Below are 22,715 nucleotides of genomic sequence, written 5' to 3' on the forward strand. Positions count from 1 at the left end.
TGGGAGGCGATGAAACAATGTGAACTGCACTGGGCGCATAGAGGGAGCCGCAGGGCTGGGAGAGACGGGGAGGCGGAGAGAGGGCGTGACTGACACCCAGGGCGGCCCAACTGACCCATTGTTCTGTGTGGGACTGTGGGCCCTGGGAGGTCAGATCTTCTGATTTCTCAAATATGAGAGATTTCCTGATTTTGTAAAGCACGAGGCCAAAATGATAGGTGGGTCTGATTCGAGCTTTGGACACTAGATGGGGATTGCTGCCTCCCTCTGAGCCCCGGAGCTGCTTATTTATGTGTCACCAGCTCCCATGAGAAGAGTGCGAGGGAATCCCTGAGGCTCAAGACCCTTCAGGGGCCTCCCTGTGTTTTCAGTACCTTGCACAGGGCCCGGCAGGTAGCATATACTCAGGAAGTGGTGACTGGCTGGCCCAGTCTGTGTTCCCTGTTTCTGCAGAGGGGATGCCTTTGCCTGGACATGCCTCATGGTCCCCCCATTTCTGTTCCGCAGAATCAGGTAGTCCCAGTAAAGGGAAGTCCTACACGGGCCTGGGGAAGAAGTCCCGGCTGATGAAAACAGTGCAGACCATGAAGGGCCACGGGAACTACCAGAACTGCCCGGTCATGAGGCCGCATGCCCCACACTCAAGCTATGGCACCTACGTCACCCTGGCCCCCAAAGTCCTCGTGTTTCCAGTCTTTGTTCAGGTAAGCTAGTGGCTGGCCCCAGGCGCTCCCTTGGGAGATGAGAAAGAGGAGGATCCTTCACCCCAGCATCAGGGATGGTGCCTTGTTCCAGAAAGGATCCCTCTGGGGAAAGAAATGGCTTCAGGTGCTCAGGATTCTGGGGGTTATACTGAGGGAGCAGAGGTCTCCAGGAGGAGGAACAGGAGAGTGGGGGCCGGGAAGCTGAGCAACGAAAGCCTCTTGTCCCTGCCCCCTTTCCCAATTTTCCCTTTCTCTGGGGACATGCAGGCACACTACAGCTACTTGTTGGCATTGCCGCGGGGCTGGCTTGCTGAGGCTTCTGCTTTTCTGGCTCATCAGGTGCTTTGCTGTTTGGAAGTGAGCCTTGAGCTCTGGCGTCTGGCCTCCTTGGTCTTAGCAAACGTGTCTGGCCAGTATGAGCTGGTGGCCTGAGATTCATCTCCCATCTCCCTCTCCTCCTGCTCCCTCTGCTTCTTCCATCCCTTCCTCCCTTTATGTCTTCCACCACCCAGACAGAATCAGCATGAACATTCGGGTGTCTTTTCTGCGTGTGTGTACACATTCCAGAAAGAAAACCGAACAACTTTTATTGTACATTTTCTATCCCTTTGCCTTTTGTTGAGCAAGGAGCCTTGATGCGGGGCTCCATCCCAGGACCCCGGGATAATGACCTGAGCCAAAGGCAGATGCTTCACCGACTGGCCACCCAGGCACCCCCATCATTTTGCCTTTTTTAAATGAAAGTTGCAGCATGAACATTTTCTACGTCACTAAATACTCTCCAAGCCTTTGTTTTACAGTGCTTGCATACTACTCTAGTTTACGGACATGTATTTATTTAACCAGCTCTCTGTTCAGATATACTTCTATCTCCTCCTTAGCTATTGCAAACAACTCTGTGATGAAAATCCTTGCGCATGAATTGCCCCCTCTGATTATTTTCCTTGGAAGAGAGCCCTGGAAGTGAAATGACGGGGTCATGGGCCAGAAACACGTCAAAGGCTCTTTGTATATATTTACAAATGGCTTTCCAGAAAGACTGTGTTCGTTGGTCCTCTCATCAGCAGCATAGAGGTGACACAGTCAGGGGCTTCATTTCTGACCATGCCTTCCTTCTCCATGCACCTCTGGCAGGTGACACACCTCTCCCCAGATGGCTCCTGCCTTTCTTTTGGTCTCTTCTCTTTCTCAGGACAAGACCACAGAGGTCTGTACATCCACTGGGATTATTTTCCCCTTTCCTTTTAAAATCTTTACAAAAAATGACAATTTGTTTTCAGAGAGTTATAGCAACTTTTAAATTGTAAAGTTTTTAAACCAAAAATGGCATAACAAGTGTGCAGTTTAATGAATAATCATGAAGCAGGTGTCCCCTAAGATAAAGCCGTAGGCCATTGCTGCCTTTCCAAAGGCCGTATGTTTCCTCCAGATCCTCATACCCTCCTCCCTGCCAGGCCTACCCATGAGCCCGACTCCTTAAGAGTCATTTCCTTGCTTTCCTTTATTTTTACCATCTCTCTGTGCTTTCCTGGATAACATATTTTGTTTGGCCTCTTCTGGGACCTTGCTTCTTTTGCCTCACAGTCTTTGTGAGATCCATCCAGGTGGTTGTGTGCAGTTGACATCTGCTGCATTATCTTTCTTCCAGCACCTTGCTTGGTGTTGGGTGCCTGAAGCCATGTTATAAATACATATTCACCAAGGATTAGTCCTGCTGGGTAATCCAGAGTTTAGGGAGTTTTCTCTGGGCTGGGCAGGTGGCAGGGGTTCCTGAGTGGGAAAGGGGCAGGATGATGGGGTGGCTGAGGAGTGTGGGTGAGAACTGGTCCCTGGGGACTGATGGCTGAGCAGGAGGCCCTCTACTCAAGGGTGTTATGAATGTAGAGTGGGGACTGGGCTGGCTCTGAAGGGACTTAAGTGACCAAATCTGGCATGAGGCTCTCAGGGTATCTCTGAGAGCCTGGGCCTGGCAGGAGGGACTTTTCCATGAGGCCTGCATGGGTCAGATGGAGGGAGGGCGGAGAGGGCCCCCCAGAGCCCATCTAGTCGGGGAGCTCGGGGGAGAATGGTGAGCACCTAAACATGTGGTTGGACTTCCTGCCAGAGCATGGCTTTTACAGTGGAGCTTGGTGGGGAAGGTGGTGGCAACAGTTCCGCCCAGGACAAGAGTATCTGTCTTTCTGTTTCCACCTGTGTGTGAGGGGGCGTGTGGGCTCACGGGGTGGGGGGAGCCTGGAGCCTTCTCTCGGTCGGCAGCCGACAGGGTTCTCTGTGGCTGGCTCTGGCAAGCTGCCTCCCCCTCCACCCACCCTGTCTCCATTGGGCTTCTCTGAATTGCCCACATTGTTTTCAGCCTTTAGATCTCTGTAACCCTGCCCGGACACTCCTGTTGTCTGAGGAGCTGCTGCTGTACGAGGGGAGGAACAAGGCTGTGGAGGTAAGGCTGACACGTGTGCTTCCCAGGTAGGGTTTCACCAGCATCCTCCAGGCCCCTAACTTTTCTCTTCCTGATGGTCTTAGAATTGTACAGTCTCAGGGCAGGAAAATCCTGAAAGCTTCCACCCCGTCCCCTTTCCCATCCCCCTCCTTATCAAATGGCTGCCTAGCTTGCTCTTGTACCTTTCCAATGATGGGGAACTCACTACCTATCAAAGCTGTGTAGTCCATCTTTGATGGTTAGAAAGCTTTCCCAGCCCCTGAAGACCTCCCATTGTCTATCTCAACTTCCTTCACCCCGGCTGTGATGAATGGCTTTGTAGGTGAGAAGATTGGAGCTATTAGCCAAAGAGAATTTTTGAAGGAGCATCAGTTGCTCAGGTTTTCTGGGTCTGTATTACCCCAAATCCCAGCTCCTCTTCTGAAGGATACATCTGTGATTTCTTCTGGGCTCTAGCTCTGCCGATGGAGGCCTGGGTGTGGAGATCACACAGTTCTGCCCGGGAGTTTCTTATCTCTTATCTCTACCTGGGGGAGTTTCCCTCACCCACACAGTCCCCAGAGCCATCTCAGGCCAGTGAAATCTACTTGGCGCTGAAGTTGGAGCCCTGGGATCTGACTGGACCCTCTGCAGGGCTTGCTGCTGATTGGGCCGGCAATGGGGCTCAGCGGAGCTGAGCAGCAGCTTGGGGTAGTGGAATGTTCAGGAAGCCTGGAGGCTAGAAGCTTATAGCCAGCTCCTGCTCTGCGGCTGGCTCACTCCTGACTTCCCTGTCCTTTCCTTAGTGTTCTCCTCTGAACACTGGTGGTGTGTGTATTTGAGGCAGCTGAGGTTAGCTGATCTCTAAGGGCCCGTTCAGCCTCAGCATTCTGGGACATTATGTGTAATTGTGGCTAAGTAGGAGGCTGATTTTGTTTTTTCTCAGCTAGGGAACCAGAACTTGTTTATTCCAAATGAGCATTTTCTTTTTCTAGGGAACTCCCTGCTTACTTCTACCCCACTGGCATTGCTCACTACACTTCTTTTTATTTTATTTTTTATTTTAAAAAATATTTTATTTATTTATTCATGAGACACAGAGAAAGAGAGAGGCAGAGACACAGGCAGAGGGAGAAGCAGGCTCCATGCAGGGAGCCCGATGTGGGACTCGATCCCGGGTCTCCAGGATCACGCCCTGGGCTGAAGGTGGCGCTAAACCTCTGAGCCACCCGGGCTGCCCTTCTTCTTTTAAAAAATATTTATTTATTTGAGACAGAGAGAGAGCAAGCAAGCAAGCAAGCAAGCAAGAGAGCAGGAGTAGGGGCAGAGGGAGAGGGAGAAGCAGACTCTCCGCTGAGCAGGGAGCCTGACGTGTGGCTCGATCCCAGGACCCTGAGATCATGACCAGAGCTGAAGGCAGATCCTTAACTGACTGAGCCCCCCAGGTGCCAAGCTCACTACACTTCTGGACTTCCTCTTGAGGAGCTTTCTTAAGAACCTTGGCATATCTTCTGAGTTACCTCTGAGAGAGTAAAACTTCACCAGTAAATTTGAGTTTTAGGAACAAGAAATCGCTTGGAGCTGTGCTTGATGAGTAAGTGTGTGGTGGAGCTAAGTCAGGTGGCCAAGTGTCAGAAAGTGAGGTGTGGCTACAAATTCACAAGACTCAGATGAAGGCAGAAATGACAGCCATCCTAAAACACATACCTATGTCTAAATCTGCTCTTTTGTTTGTCTTCTCACCACTGGGCGCTCAAACACTTCTCACTGCACATGCATTTAACATAGTAGACCTTAAATTAGCTCCTGCAGCATCCTTGAGAGAGAGGCCAGTTGTCCCCACTTTACAGATGAAGAAGGTGAGGCTCCCAGTGAGATCAACTGGAACCCAGGGGTCTCAAGGCGCATTACGGATAGAGCCAGGATTAGCAGTTGGATCTCTGGCTCAGCAGTGCTTTCACGATCCCATGCTGCCTCTGGCATGTTTGTTGAAAAACAGACTGACAAGCACAGGCTGGAGCCATAGCCTGATTATGTTTACAGTCTGTCCAAAAAAGCTTTGTCTAGTGGATCTTTAGAGTCTTAGAACTAAGAGATCCCTTTTGAAGACTGAAAGAAATGACTTGAAGACAAATAAATATCTTTCTTTTTCATGAAACATGCTAGGCTGCCAATACATGGATCTTGGTACCTTTAGGTCAAAAATACAAACCAATTCAAGAGGGGCTTGGATAAGTTTGTAGAATTGCAGCGTTGGTTGGGCCCTCAGAAGTCATCCATTCTGACTGCTTCTCTGTAACTTTCCAGCTGATGGTTTTCCAGATGGCTTTGGATCGGGAGAGGCAGCCCCTCCAGGCACACACAGGTTTTGTTACGGGAGAATGCTAAATTGTAGAAAGTTCCCTTTTACCCATAACAGAAATCTTTCTTCCTGGAATGTTCCCGCTTGTTCGTCTTCCCGTCTCTTCTCCGAGCATGCTCCAGGTCGCTAACGTCTGGGAGCTGATGAGTCTCACATTGGGCTGTCCCACATCATGCGCCCTCCCAGAAGTCACACGCTTGAGTAACGTGCCCTGAGATCAAATCAGCACTATGGCGTAGCCTCGCTTACACGTTCAAACAATAGCTGTTGAGCATCTACCAGGCCCTGTGCTCAGGGTCACAGGGGAATTATGAGGCCCAAGACAGACACACCCTCACTTCATGCACTGACTCACTGAGTTTACCATTAACCAAGGCACCAAGGTCTTTTCTGCAAACTCTGCCTTTAGGCAAGATCTCTGGGGAGAGCTTGCTTAGGGCTCCTTGGGAGAAGTGAACCTCCAAGTTGCAAGGATTTCCTAACCAAGCGATCTCTCAACCTTTGACCCTTTGGGAAAGCAGATGTGTCCTTGGAGCAAATGTGGGGAAGGCACCCGGCGGCCCCATGGCCTGTTGTGGAAGGCAACAGGTAATTGGGCGGTGGAGATGGCATCACTCCACTGTGGGCCGCTACGGCTCCTTCTGGAGGAAGTCCGGCAGGGTGCTGGTGGCACAGGAGAGGGATCCCCCTGCCCCTCTGCCCTGCGTCCAGCTGTGTGCCAGCTCTGTCCTTTCCCTGACCCGACCTTTGGGGAAATTCTTCATTCATGCCTTAATCACTTCCTGTCTAGACCACATTCTCAGCACTGGGAATTGGGGCCAGAGTAGTGGCCTGGAGCTCCTCTCACCTTGCCCATGGTTCTTCCCAAGTTGCCATCCACCTAGCTCTCTTAGAGCCTGGGACCTTTTTTTTTTTTTTTTTTTTTGTAACATTTTAGATTCCTGACAGACTGCCCCCCCTCGGACCCTTCCCCTGCCAGCTTCCCTACGGGTCCGGAGGTATGACTGCCAGATTTCTTTTTAGTGGGAAAACCTGCAAGTTTGCTCAGAGAATCAACCCCTCAGGTCCTAGATCATTTTTTCCCCCTTCTTTAACTTCATTTTTGGTCTCCTTTGCTTTTCTCTTTTGGTCCGTGCTTGGCTCCTTTCGCATTCAGGGGGAGGATGGATGTAGGCATATGGATACCTCTCCATGTTATAAGAGCTTTGGAGTCAGACAGATCTGGGCAATGGTCCATGGCTGTGTGGCCTTGGACAGGTCACTTCAGCTCTCTGAGCTGCATGGTCCCCATCTTTGAAGGAAGGCAGTGATGCTATTTACAAGTAAGAATCCACTGAGCAGAAAGAAAGAACTTAACAGATGGGCCTTCTTTTGGGCTGTGTTGGGTCAGGACTGTGGTTTGGGAGAAGTCTGGAGAGTCATACCAGAATCTCTCCCAGCCCACATTTCCAGAGCTCTCGTGTTGGGTGCCCATTGGAGAAGCTAGAGCCCAGGAGAGCCTCCTGCTCAGGGACACCCCCATTGCCCCTATGGCCCAGATTCCTCCAAACCTCTGTGCTTGTGCTGTGCTCAAGGAGCCAAGTGGTCCTTTGAAAAATATTTATGTATTTTTAAATCACGAAAGTAATAGGCTCTCTTGTCATACAATGCAAATTAAACAGAAATGTATAAAGTGAAATTCTGCTCCCAAAGGGAAGAGTGTGATATCTTAGACATTTAAAAAATGTATAAATCTACAATTTTATGTTACAAAATTGGATTAAAATCTAGGCATTTTTGCACATTGAGCTACTTGGCTTTTTAGGGCAATGTGGGCACCATGTGGACAGATTTCTACCTGCATTTCTGTCCACATAGCCTTACTTTATTCTTTTGATAGTTGCATAAAATTCTCCCATATGAAGGCAGATTTATTTTTTAAAGAGTTTTACTTATTTATTCATGAGAGACACACAGAGAGAGAGGCAGAGACATAGGCAGAGGGAGAAGCAGGCTCCCTGCAGGGAACCCAATGTGGGACTCGATCTCAGGACCCTGGGATCACGACCTGAGCCAAAAGCAGATGCTCGACCCCTGAGCCACCCAGGTGCCCCTAGAATAATTTATTTTATCCATCCTCTCTTGTTGGGTATCTGTGTTCTTTTTTTTATTATGAAGATACCGTTGAGAACATCCTTATAGTCTCATATTAATATATCCTTGTAGGTATTTCTGTAGGCTAGAGCATCAGAGGTAGTTATTCCGTCATCTTTAACAGTCTGATAGCTAAATGTCAACATGTTGACTTTCTTAAACTTCAGCAATCACCCTGAGCATACTCGCTGTGGCCTTTGAGGGTGCACGCCAAGCCTTCTGGGTAACTCCTCCTACCTCAGAAGAGATAAGGTGTCAAGGTTTTGATACCTCAAAGGGAAGTTCACATAATTAATAACATTTTGTTTTCTTTGGAGAATCTAAAATTGGATTTTATTGCTTTTAACTAAGAGCTGCTGCAAGGCTTACAAAGCAAAGAACAGTGTAATCTTTAGTGGCATTAGGGGATCAAGTAGTTTTTTTTTAGCACGAAACTATGCTGAGCATGCCTGTTGGTTTACCTATAATGTCTAAAAATAGCTTTCTCCTTTTATTTTTGGAACAGCTAGCGCATAAAAGAGATAAAAGTCACATACATGTCTGTATTAGAGCGTAAGTAGCTGGCTTTCTCTTGAACTGATTATGTGTTAATGTAGTTAAAATCATCCTCGAAGAATGTGATCATAAGACCTCACACTGCATGATGCTTCAATTCAGTCTACACAGGGCTCGTGAAAGAAGCCTGTGAGGGACCTGGGCAGGGACACTCCCCTGTCTGTACAGATGAGAAAACTGAAGCATCAGCTCTGGGGACCCTAACCAGGTTTTCATGGCTCCTTAGTGGAGAGCCTTGTGACTTCTGACTCCAAGTGCAGCGCTCTTTTAGCCAGACATTTAGAGGAGAATACAAGCAATTGTGCCAACATCCCGCAGCTCCCGAGTGGCGCCAAGCCAGCAGCTCTGGGCTGAAGATTCCAGGGGCCTGTAGTCAGAAAGATGGCCTGGCGGGGGTTGGGCTGTGGAGGTGGAGAGGACTGCAGGGGTCACCTGCCGTGGAAGGTGAGGGTCGTGTTTTATCCTATTTCCCTACCCCCTCCCCATGATAAAGAGTTAGAGGTGTAGAAAACTCTAGACCAAAGGGAAATCCTGATTGTAGATCACATCTCTGTCCTTGGCCAAGGCCACACTGAGAGTCTGATCCTAGTTCTGCCCGAGATGACCAAGACTCCTTACCCGGGCCTCCCAGGGAGACCGTGGCTCCCGGGCTCTGGGGCAGCAGAGCAGCCGGTTCTGTTTGCTCTCTTGGGATGCAGGTGACGCTGTTTGCCTACTCGGACCTGCTGCTCTTCACCAAGGAAGATGAGCCGGGACGCTGCAACGTCCTGAGGAACCCCCTCTACCTCCAGAGCGTGAAGCTGCAGGAAGGTAAGTGCATGCCCCAGGTGCTCTGGACTCCCTCCTGCTTGCCCTGAGTCCCGCTACTCTGGGCGGTACAGATGCACAGTTTGGATTTGACCCGGCTGCCAGGCGGGCTGCCAGCCATCAGTGGGGCATCTGAGCACGTGGGGTTGGGGCCAGTCCTGCCCCTGGGCCGCTAGGCTCCGCGACACTGGCGTTTCATCCTAGGCCGTACGCCCTGAGCTCTGCTGGGAGGTTTCTGGTCCAGACACGTTTCAGGGAGGCCGTGGAGTGGGAAGAGCTTTGGGCTCACACAGACCTGTGCTTAGATCTCGGCCCTGCCGCTCACTGCCTGTGATCTTGGGCACGTTCTACTCCAACCTCTTTGAGCCTGGGGGCTCACGTGTAAGTGGGGCTGCCGGTAGGTTGTTGTGCAGATTTAGTAAGGTCATATGCAGGGGCCCGGCCCACACCAGGTGCCCGGTGCTCGCTGCCTGCTGCCCCACTCGCCACGCACATCCCGGACAGGAGAGCACTGCTCCTTCTGCACCCAGCCACATGGCCCAGGCTGGGGCCCGGGGAGCAGGGGTCCCGGGGGACCGTGGAGCCAAGGTCCCCTGCAAACTTTCCATCGGGCCTCCTCCACTCGGGAACGGGAAGCCAGCTGGGAGTATCTGTTGAGCGGTTTGGTTTGGCGCCTAAAGTCCCTGCTGAAAGGGGCTTGATTTCCTCTCCCAGATTATGAAAACAACAACAGACCTGTTTGAGCACGGGCGACAGGGGCAGAGAGGAAAATATTACCCTGCGAAAGAATTCTGTTTTGACGGGTTTTGCTCCAGGAGAACTTCCTGCATGTTTGCAGAGCCGTCCTGTGTTCCTGTGCACGGTTCCTCCTCCTCCTCAGGAACCCAGGGAGTGTGAGAACCTCCCCTCGGGCCGCCCCACAGGAAGTCACTTACAACTTCTCCTTCTCTGCCTTGAGCTTTCTCCTGCCCACTGAGCAGGGCCGCCCCTGAGTGGGGAGAAGCAGGTCACCTGTCTCTGGGCCAGCCCCTCCTGCAGGGTGGCCGCAGGCAGCCTTCTGAGTAAGCTCCGCTGCAGCAGCTCCCACCCTGGCTCCCCAGGGCCTGCGGGGGCGGGGGGGGGGGGGGGGGGGGAGCAGGTGAGAGCTCCGGCAGACTCTGCCCAGGGCTTCCCTGCCCCGCCCTGTTTCCCTCAGACCCAGCTTCCCCTGCTCACCCCTCCACCCCCTTCTCCCAGCCCTGCCACCCCCCTGCACGCATACCCCGCCTCAGACATTCAGGACCCAGTCAGGGATGGGGAGCCCGATAAGATGCACAGGCTGATTATAAGACCCAGACCTTTACTCAGTTGTGCTCATCATGCTCCTCACCCAGGTCTGGGGCCATGAGCCCAGGATGCTCATCTGCTCAGCCTCCTGCTAGAAGAGGGGAGGGGAAAGAAGAGAGGCTCAAACTGGCCATGCTTTGTGATGGGACTGGAGTGGGAGAGAAGAGGCCGTGGAAGAGCAGAGGGTCAGAGCTGGGAGTTTGGGGTCTGGGCTCTGCTTCGCTGCTAACGTGCTCTGTGACTTCAGCTGGCCGGCTCCCTTTTCTGGACTCTGGTGTCTCAGACTGTGAAGGATGGGTTGGATCCATCCTTGATGGTCTTTCCCAGCCCTGACGTGCCCTGACAGGAGGTTGCTGTGAGATGGTAGATGGTGCCCAAACATCCTGCCTCCACCCCTTGGGGTGGGCTGGGGGTGCTCGGCTGGGGATTGGTTGGCTCTTCCCCTCCTGGAGCCCTCAGACCCAAGCCTTGAAGTTAGAGTCTGGGTGAGCTCCGTCTTCCACTGGGTGGTGGCTGGTCCGAGTGGGTGGTGTGGGGCCTCAGGTGTTGCAGAGAGACCTTCCAGATGCTGAGCTCTTGTGAGCAATAGCCTTGTGCAGACATGGCTTCCTTGAGCTAGAGCCCACATCCTCTCCCTGCAGATAGATAGTAGGCTGAGGGTGGCCAAGGCTGGCACCCCTCAGGAGAGAGGACCACGGCCAGCAGAGCCTGCTGGCTTGGCATGGGTGTCGAGGTGTGTGTGTGTGAGTGTTCACGTATTCTGGACTTGCTGTGACGGTTTGGTGCAGGTGGTTTGGTGTAGACGTGTTGTCTTGCCCTTCTCCAGCCCCTTCTCCAGCAAACAGTGAACATGGCTCTCCAGGGACAAGGCTCGGTGACACTGAGCACACAGGTGCATGTCTCATCTCTTAGATTTTCCTCCAGACGTTGGTGGAGCCCCTCCCTCCTCCCCCTGCCTCCACTCCCCTGAGACAGGCTTGTGGTTCCCAGGGCTCACAGAAATCCAGTGTCCCCTTCTCCTGCAGTTGGAGTTGGGGCTGTGGGACCCAGGGTCCTGAGTCCTGGCACCTGGCCTCCAGCCCATCTCCCACTGCAGCAGCGAGGGCCTGGGTGAGGCTTTTAAGAGATCCATCTGGGGCCTCGGCTGGAGCTTCTATTAACAGAATGGCCTCTGATTAATGTTGCTCATGCCTCCCAGGTGTGTCAACATGCATAGAAAGTTCAGTTTGGGGCAAAGAGGATGGTAATAAGGAGCACACCCTGCCTTTCCTACGGGCTGGGGCTGACAAGGGCTTTTCCTAGCAGGGGGGACCCTATGCCACCCAGGGAGCAATGACTGCCGTGTGTGACTTGCCCGAATGGAGCTTAGCTCTGCTGGCCAAGCATCCTCCCAGGGCCTAGCACGAGGCACAGAGCATTGTGAGTGCCCAGTGAATGTCTGTTGGCTGAATGAATGCATGAGCGACTAGGAGACTAGAAGTGCTGTGCAGCTCAGGGGCTGGGGCACACTTCTCCAGGGCTCCCAGCTGGTGGTGGCCACGTAAACTTCGCCTGCCCTCCTCCCTAGCATCCCCAAACTACAGCAGGTCTGAATGGCAGCATAATGGGAACAGGCGGAGAGTTGGTGCTAACAATTGGGACATCTCTGGTCATCCAGGGCCCATTGTGGCCTCTTCCTGTCTCTGCCACCCACTGGCTTTGCTGGTCTTTATATTTCTCTCTCCCAGGGGCCAGCATCCCGCCCACAGTGTGTCTTCCTGGCCTGCTCTGTTCTCTTAGGATGGCCTGGAAATGTCCAGCTGATTCTTGGGCTCTCCATCCACCACGAGGGAGCCAGGTACCCAGTCTCGGTAACTCAGCTGCTTAGGGTTCCAGCTGCTGGAACGCTTGGAGTTAAATTTAGTCAGCTGACATTTGCTGAGCACATCCTCCAACCTCACCTCAGTGCCAGCTGCCTCCAAGGCCATGGCAGGGGGAGAGACACATTCCCACCTCTGGAGTAGGAGTGCAGAGTCTGGTGGGATGCAGAGAAGTAAAGGGGTGCGGGGCAGGGGGAGCAGAAATGTGACGCACTGGTTGGAACTCGGGCTTCAGAGGCAGCCGGCCTGGGTTCGAATCTCAGCTCCACCCGTCACTTACTGCATGCCTATACAAATTGTTTTCTCTCCCTGGGTCTCAGTTTCTGCAACTGGAAAATGGAAACAACACCCCTCTTGGCTTTGTCACGCAAGCATAGGGAGTGCTTGGCGAATGGCTGAGTTTGGGATCTCAGACCAGGCTTGAGAGGGCTCTGGGAACATGACAGAGGGATCAGACTCGAGTGAGGAAGCCATCTCTGGGCCTCTGGACCTCTCTCTGCACGGCCCACAGTCCTTGGTGGGAAGCAGGGTTCACCCAGGAGCCAGTGACTTGCAGTGGAATTTCAAAATGATGAAGGTAGCTGGAGTGTTGGATGGAAAACCCAAATGTGTGCTGCCTCCAGGTCTCTTTTCTTTGTACTTCTCCACACTCTGGAAAGCCCAGGGCCCGGTCTAATGTCCCAGAAGGGTTTCTGACGGGGTGAGGTGGCTCTCCTGGGTCAGCCACCACTTTTCCGCGGCTACGCCTCCTTCCTGGCACCCTGGGTTCCGGGGGCTTGCTGTCCCTTGTTGAGGCTCTGAGCCATGCTGAGCGCTGCCCCCATTCCATCCTTCTCTCAAAGCGCTGCCAGCACAAGGCTGTGATGTGGAACAGACTTCAGGGAAGGTTTGGGGTAATGTAGGAGGGTGGTGGCAGGGGGTGTCACAGCCCAGGAAGTTGTCAAGCAGCCGTCAACCACCCCCTGCCATTGGGAATATGTCGTAGGCTGAGCCTCCCCCAACCTCTCGGCCTCCTGTCTCCCCGAGGCTCCCATCTCCTTGGCTTTCCCCTCCCATCTGGAGCCTTCTTTTCTCTCACTGCCAGCTTCTAAAACCCACATTTCTGTTATTTTCTTACATAGATCTTTTTGTTTCTCCCTTGGCACTAAGATCTGCTTCTGGAAAGCCAAGGAGGCATCCATAATGTTTTCTTAAACAAAAGAAACCACCTCCCCTTGTCTCCACCCTCAGCAAGGCAAATAGTTGGTGGAAGTTTCCAAATGAGAGGTTTCTTAAACATGATGAGCTTCCTAGGGGGGCCCTCCCCGTCCCGACCCTCCTTTAGGTGAGGAGAAGTAGAAGGATTTCTTCTGAGTCCAGAGTGAACTCCCCTGCCACCCCCGCCACCCCCCTCCCCCCCATTGGACTATTGGACTATTTTTCTCTGGCTCTTGCTGGCACCCCTGGCCCTAGGGAACTGCCCGTATGCTTGCTGCAGGGGAGCCTGGTCTTCACCCACACGAGGGCCTTCACTCACTGCTTTTCTTAGGAGTTGGCTTGCCCCACTATCTCTGTTACCTGGTTAGCTTTGCTTTGCAACCCATTTTGGTTTATCGGACAATTTCTTCGATTCAAATGTGTGTTGAGCCTCAGTTTTCCCCACACGAATCATGGATGCTAGTGGCCCCTGCGTCCTGGGGGTTGTTGCAAGGGTCGAGCTTCTGCACGGACAGCAGGTGGCACAGCGGTCGGCACATGGCCCTGTAAGTGTGTGTTGTTATACGTGTGGTATGGTTGTTTCTCTCAATAATGACTACCTGCCCAGTGAAGTCAATTGCTTGAAATTCAGGAAATTGCTAACCATCCCTGGTCTGTGCCCCGAAGAATGCCCCGGTGGGGAGTGATGCCAGGTTCCGAGGAGCAGCCCACAATGGTCAGGGAAGGGGCAGGGCTTCTTCCTCACACTTGCTATCCCTTGAACCACAGCTTGTGCTTCTGCACGTCTGTGCCTTTGCCAATGCTGTTCCCACCTCCCGGAGTGTCCTTCTTCCCATCTTGCATTGAAGTTCAAGAGGATCCTCCTCCAAGGAGCCTTCCCCAGCAGCCAGGGATCACCTCTTGGTCTTTGTGTTTCTGAAGTGCTGGGACCAAATGGGTCGTCTGTAGGTTCTCTGCCTTAGCCCCTCTGCTGGAGGTGCGGGGAGCCCGACGGCCCCTCCCAGCTGCCTCCCAGGTGGAGAAGTGGAGGGTGGGCAGTTTGGGATTGGAAATCGGGGCTCTAGGAAAACACACTGAGGGGCTGGGCCCAGGCTGGGAGGCCATCTGCAGGCGACATCCAGCCCACGACTGGGGATCTCGCTGCACAGCCCACACATTCCTAGGTCCATCCAGCAAGTTAAGTGGCCCCTTGTTGAACCCTTGGGAGCATTTCAAGGAAAACCCAAATGTGTGCTGCCTCTGTGTCCCTCCGTGTCCCTCATGGCAGGGAGCATGGAAAGACCGAAGCCTTCTGAGGCAGGTGACAGCTCCCTGGACCTGTGCCCAGAGATGTTCCTGGCTACCTGTCAAGGGAGTGGGACTGCAGCATCCCTGGGGTGATGCAGACCTGTGGGTAAAGCCCTTACTGCTGTGCCTCCATCTGCTTAGTTCCTAAGTGGGTTTCCCTCCAGAGATTTCCCTGTCCCCTGTGCCTGCTTCCTTCTTCCTCTTTTTCTGGAAGGTACTGCACACGGGCTTCTGGGCGAGGCAGCTGGCAGTACTATAGCTGCTTAGACTGTGTTGCCGACTCTAACGCAAGTCTTATATTTTCTTTCCTCCAAGGTTCTTCAGAAGACCTGAAATTCTGTGTGCTGTACCTAGCAGAGGTGAGTCCTTGCCTCTGGATCTGAAGAGAGAGCTCTGTGGCCTGGTGCTAGTGGGAAGACATTGGTCTGCGTCTAGTCCTGGGTTCCAGTGCCAGGCTCCATGTCATCTCATACCGTGGTCCTGGGGGGTTTCCTGCCCTAGAATGGGGTCAGGAGTCCCTACCTCAGTGTCTCTCACCTCTGCGTGGAAGAGCAGTGGGCACAGAAGTGCCTAGAAGGGGGGTACCTGGGTGGCTCAGTCGGTGAAGCATCTTTCATCTGCTAGTCGTGATCCCAGGGTCCTGGGATCGAGCCCCACATCGGGCTCCCTGCTTAGCGAGGAGCCTGCTTCTCCCTCTCCCTCTGCCGTTCCCCCTGCTGGTGCTCTCTCGCTCTGTCCAATAAATATAGAAAATCTTAAAAAAAAAAAAAAGAAAAGAAAAGAAATGCCCCGAGGGGACAGAAGGACATTGTGATCCCCCAATTAGGACCCTCTGGTCTCCAGCACCTGCAGGGGTCAGAGTGAGGCTGTGGCCTGACAGCTATGCATCATTTTCTTTACTTGGTTGGTAGCCTTGCTTCTGGAGATTTGCCCTGGTTCTTGTGCCTGCCTCCTTCTCCCTCTTTTTCCAGGAAGTACCACCCATGACCCCTCCTGCAGAATCTTGTCAGCGTTTTAAAGGGCACGGATGTAATTGCACGTTTACCTGGGCCAGCTAATGCAGGCTAAAGGAAACATTGAGTGTCTGCGCTTTGGGGCTGGAATGATGCCCACTCCGTGTGATTGGTATTCCTGGTTATCTCAGTCTGCTCAGAAGCACGTATGGGCGGTGCTATGCCTTTGCTGAACAAAAGCAGGCAGACAACTTACTGCTTGATATACTTTGGGAGATAAAATATCATCAGACCAGGGTTTTAATCACAGAAGTCCGTGGTGATGAAAACGTTGATTGCTACGGAGCCATAGAAACTCTTGAATTTTCAGCCAAATTTCTATTCCCAGTCTCATGTCTCTGCTAATAGGAGCAGGGGCAGTATCCATTCTAAGCAAGGATTCGTTAGACCCGTTCCCAGCCTCTGCTTCTACTTAAGTCTGTTCCATCTAAAAGTCCTGGACACACCAGCCTGTCTGGTGGGACAAGATGCTGTGGGCAGGGCATGGTCTACACTCGCTGGCCAAGAGGAAGGTACCCTTTGGAGAAGGAGTGTGTATGTCGCTTACGATTAAAAATCATCCTTTTAGTTCCTGGCTATGAAAAGGGGTTCAGGCCTTCGAGAGAGTCCCCTTGGCTGAACAGATGCCTGGCAGAGAAGGCGGAGTTGACCAGTTAGCTTCATGGGAGGGCAGAGCATTTTAAAGGGCAGTGGACATTGTCGGAGCTGAACTGAGGACCTTGACTGCCTAGAATGGCGACCCAAGGCCCAGGAAGGCATTGGATGTCTTCCCCTGGTCGGCACATCTCCACCAGGCACAGGAAGTAGCTGGCAGAGGCGCTTCAGAGCCCATGGGTAGTCGATTCCACAGAGCCCAGCCACCAGCCTAGCAGCTGTGAACGAGGCTGGGAAAAGTCAGAGCACTGGCCCCTCAGCCTCACCCCTCTGGATTCCAGCTCTCCCTGGCAGGGCCTGAAATGAAGCTCCAGGTTCTTTAATGCTAGGAGAGCTTCCTGCCAGGCTGGTTTGTTTTGTCCAGAGAAAAGCACTTCTGCTTATTGGCTTCCAGGGAACTGTGACCGCCTAGCTCTCCAAAGATTGATGAAGGGATATTGATTCAGGGCCTTTTATTTCAGTTAAAGTGTCAGGAGTTCTGATCCAGAGGGGCTGGAGATTGGAGCTCACAGGCAGCCAGAAGCCTCTTTTCTCCTAAGAGGCTGTTGTGAGAGGCACATCTGTAACGGGAAGATAGGATGCCTGCTTGCTCTGTAGCCCCACATAGGTTCGACATGATGCTTTTGGATCCCATGGGGAACCCCAAACTCACATTGTCACTGGACCTTCTGGCAAGTGGTTTATCTTCATTGTCTAACATGCAGGAAGCACCCAGAAAAGAAACTGGGGCAAGAGAGTCAGGAGTTTGAAAGGTTTTCCACTGCATTCCAAAAGCCTCAATTGCCTGGGGAGGGGGTGGGTGGGCAGCAGCTTTGGTTGTTTCCTAGCAGTAGGTGCTGGGTGGCATTGTCCTAAGTAGTCCTTGGCCCTGGAGTCTCTATTTTCCTGGACAGGTATCCCTCAGCCCCTGCAAACCTGTGGGACAGACACAGCCTCCTACTGGCTTGGGAACACCAAGGTCACTGGGACAAACGGCATGTCGGTCAAGAACCATTCTCTTGGGATCTGATCCTGGCTCCATTAATTTGAGAGTCTGTGCTTTGGGGTTAGGAAGACCTAGACTTGAATCATGGCTCTGCCATTTCCTAACTGAGTGATCTGGGCCAGTCACGTACTCCTCTCTGAAACAAGGCTGATGGGGCCTACCTGGCAGGGCTGTTGTAATGATTAAATGAGATTCAATAAGATACCCTGGTCAAGGCACTTAGCACAGAGCCTGGCACAGGGTGAGTGCTCCATAAATGGTAGTTATTGTTATTGTCAGCTTCATAACAGGGGGAGAGCTTTTCATATTCATTTATTCTCCATTAGAGACATCACCAATGATTTATTGACCTTTTAAAAAGAAAGCTAAGAGGAATATCTCATGTTCCTTGTAATGTACATACAGAGTTACACAAACGCGGTAAGACTGCAGGCTCTAGGGGAGGCAGGGGACAGACTCTGAATCTCCTTTCCTGAGGTCTCCCGGGGCCACTGACTTACCCTCTCCAAGCCTCAGTGTTCTCATCTGAAAAATGAAAGGCTGTGCCTTTCCTTCCTACCTGTGTCATAAAGTCATTAGACTTAAATGAGAGGATGTTTGTCAAGGCAAGTGAACAAACAGTAGCAGGAGGGGTTTTAGTTCCTACGAAGATAATACTAATTCAAGAACAAGGAGATATGGCAAGACAGGTTGTTTTTTTTTAAGATTTTATTTATTCATTCATGAGAGATACATGCACACACAGGGGGAGAGAGAGAGAGAGAGAGAGAGAGAGAGAGAGGCAGAGACACAGGCAGAGGGAGAAGCAGGCTCCATGCAGGGAGCCTGACATGGGACTCGATCCCGGGTCTCCAGGATCAGGCCCTGGGCCGAAGGTGGCACTAAACCACTGAGCCACCCGGGCTGCCCAAGACGGGTTTTACAGAGGCCGGGAGCACCCAGGTTTCTGGCTGGATTTGAGGATGCTCGTGTTTGAATGCAGAAATCCAGGCCCAGTTCTCCATCAGGAGGCCCCTTCTCTGAGTGAGTTACATGAGGATGCTTTTAAGGCTGCTTATGGCCTCGACCCTGGGTCCTGGTATGTGAGGGCATGGTGTGCAACGGCATTGAAACCAATGAGTTAGATCACTCGGGATTAAGAGAGACTGTTCATATGCAGGGCAGCCAGGCAGGCAATAGGTCCTTGATTTGACAGATATATACAGATGGGAATTCAGCTACCCTGGAGGAAGTTGGTTCTAAGCTTTCTCTCTTGACTAGATCAGCCTCCAAAGCTCCTAGAAAGGAGCCTTGGGAGCAAGGGCCTCCCCAACATGTTTGCCCATCTAAGACAGCCAACCCCTGGCCCCTGGGGCCAGGCGTGGGTTTAGGTCTTTGGTGCCTCAGAAGGCTTCTGGATTCTCTAGCATTATGGGGCTTTCAGCTTCAAGCTCTCAGAGCCAGAGATTCAGCCCTGAACTCTACATTGAGATAGGTCATATGGTCACCATCCCAGGCAGGGAGAAACACGATTTTCTAAAAAGAGATTATCTACAGGGCAAGGAAGAGGAAGTGGTTCTTGTGGTTGTCAGTAAAATGGAGATAATCACAGCCTTTACCTTGCAAGGTTATTGGAAGTACTGAGACCCCCCTGGCGAAGTGCTTAGCACTGTGTGGGGTATGGCATGTGGGGGGTGGTGGTGACTCAAGATGAGTTTGCCGGCAGCCCTCTCACTGTGAGGGGAGGCTTTCCTGCACTTCTGTAGAAAGGCACACGATCCTGGAGCTCAGAGCAGTGTAGAGTAGTACAAAAAGTTACCAGTGAGCTCTGCAGCTGCTCTGAGACCCACTGGCTGGCAGGGCTCTTTGAAGGCTTTCGTGCTCTGGTTGCTTCTGGGCCCAGTCTGCAAGGGGGAGCATTCCTGCCAGGGGGCAGTGACTCAGCAGGCCTCCTAGGGGCCTCTCAGGTTTGGGGGATGAAATCTCAGCGGGTGTTTCTCCAAGGCTTTGAGTCTTGCTTCTGGGACTTGCTGGCAATAAGAGTTGGAGGAGCCCTTAGTTCTCATTGCATGCTCTGAGCCATGGTTTTCCCCTCCCTTGCTTTTGGGAGCAACCATCTAAGCCCTTCCTACCTCTTCATGAGATTGTCGAGATCAAAATGAGAGCATGGATAGGAAAGCGCTCTTAAAAAAAAAAAAAAAAAAAAGAAAAGAAAAGAAAAGAAAAAAAAAGGAAAGCGCTCTTTAAAACTGATAATTAGAGAAAATGAATTGTTATTAAGGCAGAGTTCCTGCTTTGGAACAGAAAGAGAAGAAGAGGTTTGGCTCTGGGAGGTTAAGTGATGTGCTGAAGCCCAAAACGCTAGGTCGAGGCAGGGCCAGCTTTGTGGAGAGATGGCCTGTCTAGGCTGGAAGGGACCATGGTCCTTGCCTCACCCCTCACCTGGCCGGGGAACATGGTGAGACACGTCCTGCCCTAGCTGGCTTCCCTCTGGGGAATCCTGGGGTCTTTGTTGCTGGGCCTGTCCTTCCCCTGCAGCAGACTGGGGGCGGGGGGTGGTTCTGAGAAGTGGAGGGAATCTGTTGTTAAGTGGGACAATTGCCTCATCACATCTGCCCAGTTCTCTGAAGCCAAAGGGTGGTGATTTCTTCCCTCTCTGATGCTTTTAGGAAGACCAGCGCCTGAGCACTTTGGGGCAGGAAGGAACGGCTGGCATGCTGGGAACACTTAGCATGAGAGCTGACCCCACCCTGAAGGGTTGGGTGAACGTCCCTGCATGCTAGTCGAAGATGCTGGTAGCCATCCCAGCTCAGAGCCATTGCATGCGCTGTTCCTTCTGCCTGGAACAGTTTCTCCCAAGCAGTTGCCTCGCCGGCCTATATGGTTCAGGCCTTCACCCTAATGCCACCCCTGCAGAGAGGCCTTCTCTGACCACCAGGCTCAAGCAGAACCTCTCCCTTTTGGCCTTTTCACAATTGGTAATGATATTATTCCATTGTTCAATGGTTTATGGTCTCTGCCCCAACCTGAGGGCCAGGGCTCCGTGTCTCTTACTTGCTTCTTACCCCCCCACGACCTAGTACAGCCTCTGACATGTAGCAGGCGCTCAGTAAATATTTATTAAGTGAGCAAAGGACTGAGTAATAACAACAGTAGCTGCTCTCTGTCGAGGCCTCGGACTGTTCTCGTGACTTCCCTGCTCGCTCACGAGCACCAAGAGGGGGTGATGTCATTACCATTGGCATCTGACAGGCTTTCCTGAGGTCCACAGCTAGGAAGTGGCAAGGCTGGGATTCATTCAATCCTTGCCACTTCCTCCTAGCTGTGGACCTCCGAGAACGACTGCAATAGAAGTCCGAGGAACAAGGACTGCCTAGAAACACTGCCCTTTTCTCTGTTCCAAGCCATCCAGCCCATGCTCTCAGCTCCCCGGCAGAGCTCATGTAATCGCAGCCCTGTGAGGTTATAATCAAATTCCAGTGGAGTCAGAAAGAGCCTGCAGTCCCCTGACCAGAGTGTTCTAGAGTGGATGATCGCTCTGGGCGTGCTGGACTGCCCCCCCGCCCCTCCCCCCAGCATGGTCCAGCTACCCCCATCCCCACCCCTGCCCCAGGGGGGCCCCCCTCCCTGGGTCTCAGCAGGCAGCGCCCTGGTGCTTGTGCCAAAGCCGGCCTGCCTTTGACCTCATCCCGAAGTCCCTCCGGGAGCCAGAGCTTACCGAGGCCATCACTGGCCATGCACCGTGCTGGGCCCAGATGGAAAAGGCCTTTCTGGAAGGACTTTCTAGTCTAGTTGGGGGGACGAGACTGCACTTAACAAGGTTACATGGCAAGATGAGATTGGAATGACAGCAGCGTTCGGGCTAGAGTCTGTCATTGCACCTGACGGAGCTGAGGAGCCCTGGGGCGCCCCCGGCTCCCGTGCCAGGCACTAGTACGGCCGTAGGGGCCACATGACTGCACCTGCCAAAGACTTTCTCAAGGGACCTGAGTTTCTGTCTGAGTTCTGTTGGTACGTCTGTCCACCTGCTCATCTAACCTTGCCCTTGTGATCAGATCTTGCACCAAGGTGGGGGAGGGGGTGCCGTGTGAGCGGGAGCGGGGTCTGGGCTCCACAGAGCGTCAGAAGCCTGGAGACCTTGGCCCTCTGGGTTCCCCTGTGCTCCCCCAGCTGCTGCCTTGTGCTGCCTGTCCCCGGGGGTGACCTCACCATTTCTGTCCTGTGGCTCTCCACAGGCCTCCACTGTGTTGGGAACCAACGCCTCCCGCCCTTCCCCCCATCCCGCGGGCACACCGCTCCCTCGCCAGCTGGCCCCCGAACCAGCTTCCCTGCTCCTCTGGCTGCCTCGATGTCACTGGGGATTAGTGTGCATTTGTGGCTTTTAGTGGGCCCTCCCCTCCCTGCTGCAGCCTCACCCTCTGGAGCCCAGGGATGGGCTGGGGCCTGGGAGCCCCCTGAACCAGGGAGCAGCCCTGACCATCCTTTTCTCTGTTTTCCCTGACGTCAGAAGGCAGAGTGCTTATTCACTTTGGAAGCGCACTCGCAGGAGCAGAAGAAGAGAGTGTGCTGGTGCCTGTCGGAGAACATCGCCAAGCAGCAACAGCTGGCCGCTTCGCCCCTGGAGAGCAAGGTAAGGGCCTCACCGGTGGCCACAGCCCTGGCTGCCTGGCTTCCCCTCGGCCAGCCTCGACCCTCATGGCTCCGATTTGAGCTTGGGACCAGCGTCAGCTTAGGACTTGGATCTGAGCAGCAAGCCCTCGGCAGGGACGCCTGTGCTTGAATGTCTCTCCCCTTTGGCATCTCACTGGGTCTACAGAGTCGGTTTTGCATTGCTCAGGTGGAGTGACAGAGCCTGATGGGGCATGGCCATCCGTTCTCGGCTCTGTTCGATGGCTTGCCTATGGCCAGGTCTCATTTGGGTTGGCCTGCTGCTGCCTGGCATGTCGTGCCCAGGGGGAGCACACTGGTGTTTAACACTGGCCGAGGGCAGGCATCTTTGGGAGGAGGTATCTGCGTCAGAAGCTGTCTAGTTTGATGCAGGCCACGGCCAAGTGGACCCAAGTGGAGTTTGCTGGGGCCTGGGTGCTGGCCAGCAGAGCATCCGGGAAGATTAGGGCCTCCCAGCAGAGGCTGACCTGGGATAGGCGCCCCTCAGCTGGCCCGGTGCCCGTGGAGGGGATGGGAGCCAGATCACAGCCTTGCCCTTTGTCGGCTCCATGCCAACCACAAGGCACAGTTGTAGTTCCCATTTGTGAGTCACGCAGGTGACTTCTCTGGTGAGAGTGTTGGCCATTTGGGGATTTGGTCTGGTTGGCTGTGTAAGGATCTGAGTGGTTGGTCTGCTGGCTCAGGGGGAGAGGATGAATGAAACTGCGTGGCAGTCGGTAGACTGGCTGCCCTATTTCTTCTCCCCTGTGCGTTCAGCGGGCATATGGGGG

General features: G+C 53.1%; 1 protein-coding gene across 9 annotated transcripts in view; it reads left to right on the plus strand.

The window, feature by feature from the left end:
• RGS3 (regulator of G protein signaling 3) overlaps positions 1-22,715 on the plus strand; it is a 137,607-nt gene that overhangs the window by 61,224 nt on the left and 53,668 nt on the right. For 8 of the 9 annotated variants that reach the window (XM_077913013.1, XM_077913011.1, XM_077913018.1 and 5 more), the window contains 5 exons: positions 508-704; positions 3,058-3,141; positions 8,869-8,980; positions 14,962-15,005; positions 21,785-21,907. In XM_077913013.1, coding sequence (XP_077769139.1) covers positions 508-704; positions 3,058-3,141; positions 8,869-8,980; positions 14,962-15,005; positions 21,785-21,907 — 560 coding nt within the window. Of the gene's footprint in view, positions 1-507; positions 705-3,057; positions 3,142-8,142; positions 8,615-8,868; positions 8,981-14,961; positions 15,006-21,784; positions 21,908-22,715 lie in introns of those variants that run through there. The other variant, XM_077913017.1, reaches the window with a different exon arrangement.

Source organism: Canis aureus, chromosome 10, assembly GCF_053574225.1.
Source record: "Canis aureus isolate CA01 chromosome 10, VMU_Caureus_v.1.0, whole genome shotgun sequence".
In the NCBI taxonomy this organism is placed as follows: domain Eukaryota; kingdom Metazoa; phylum Chordata; class Mammalia; order Carnivora; family Canidae; genus Canis; species Canis aureus.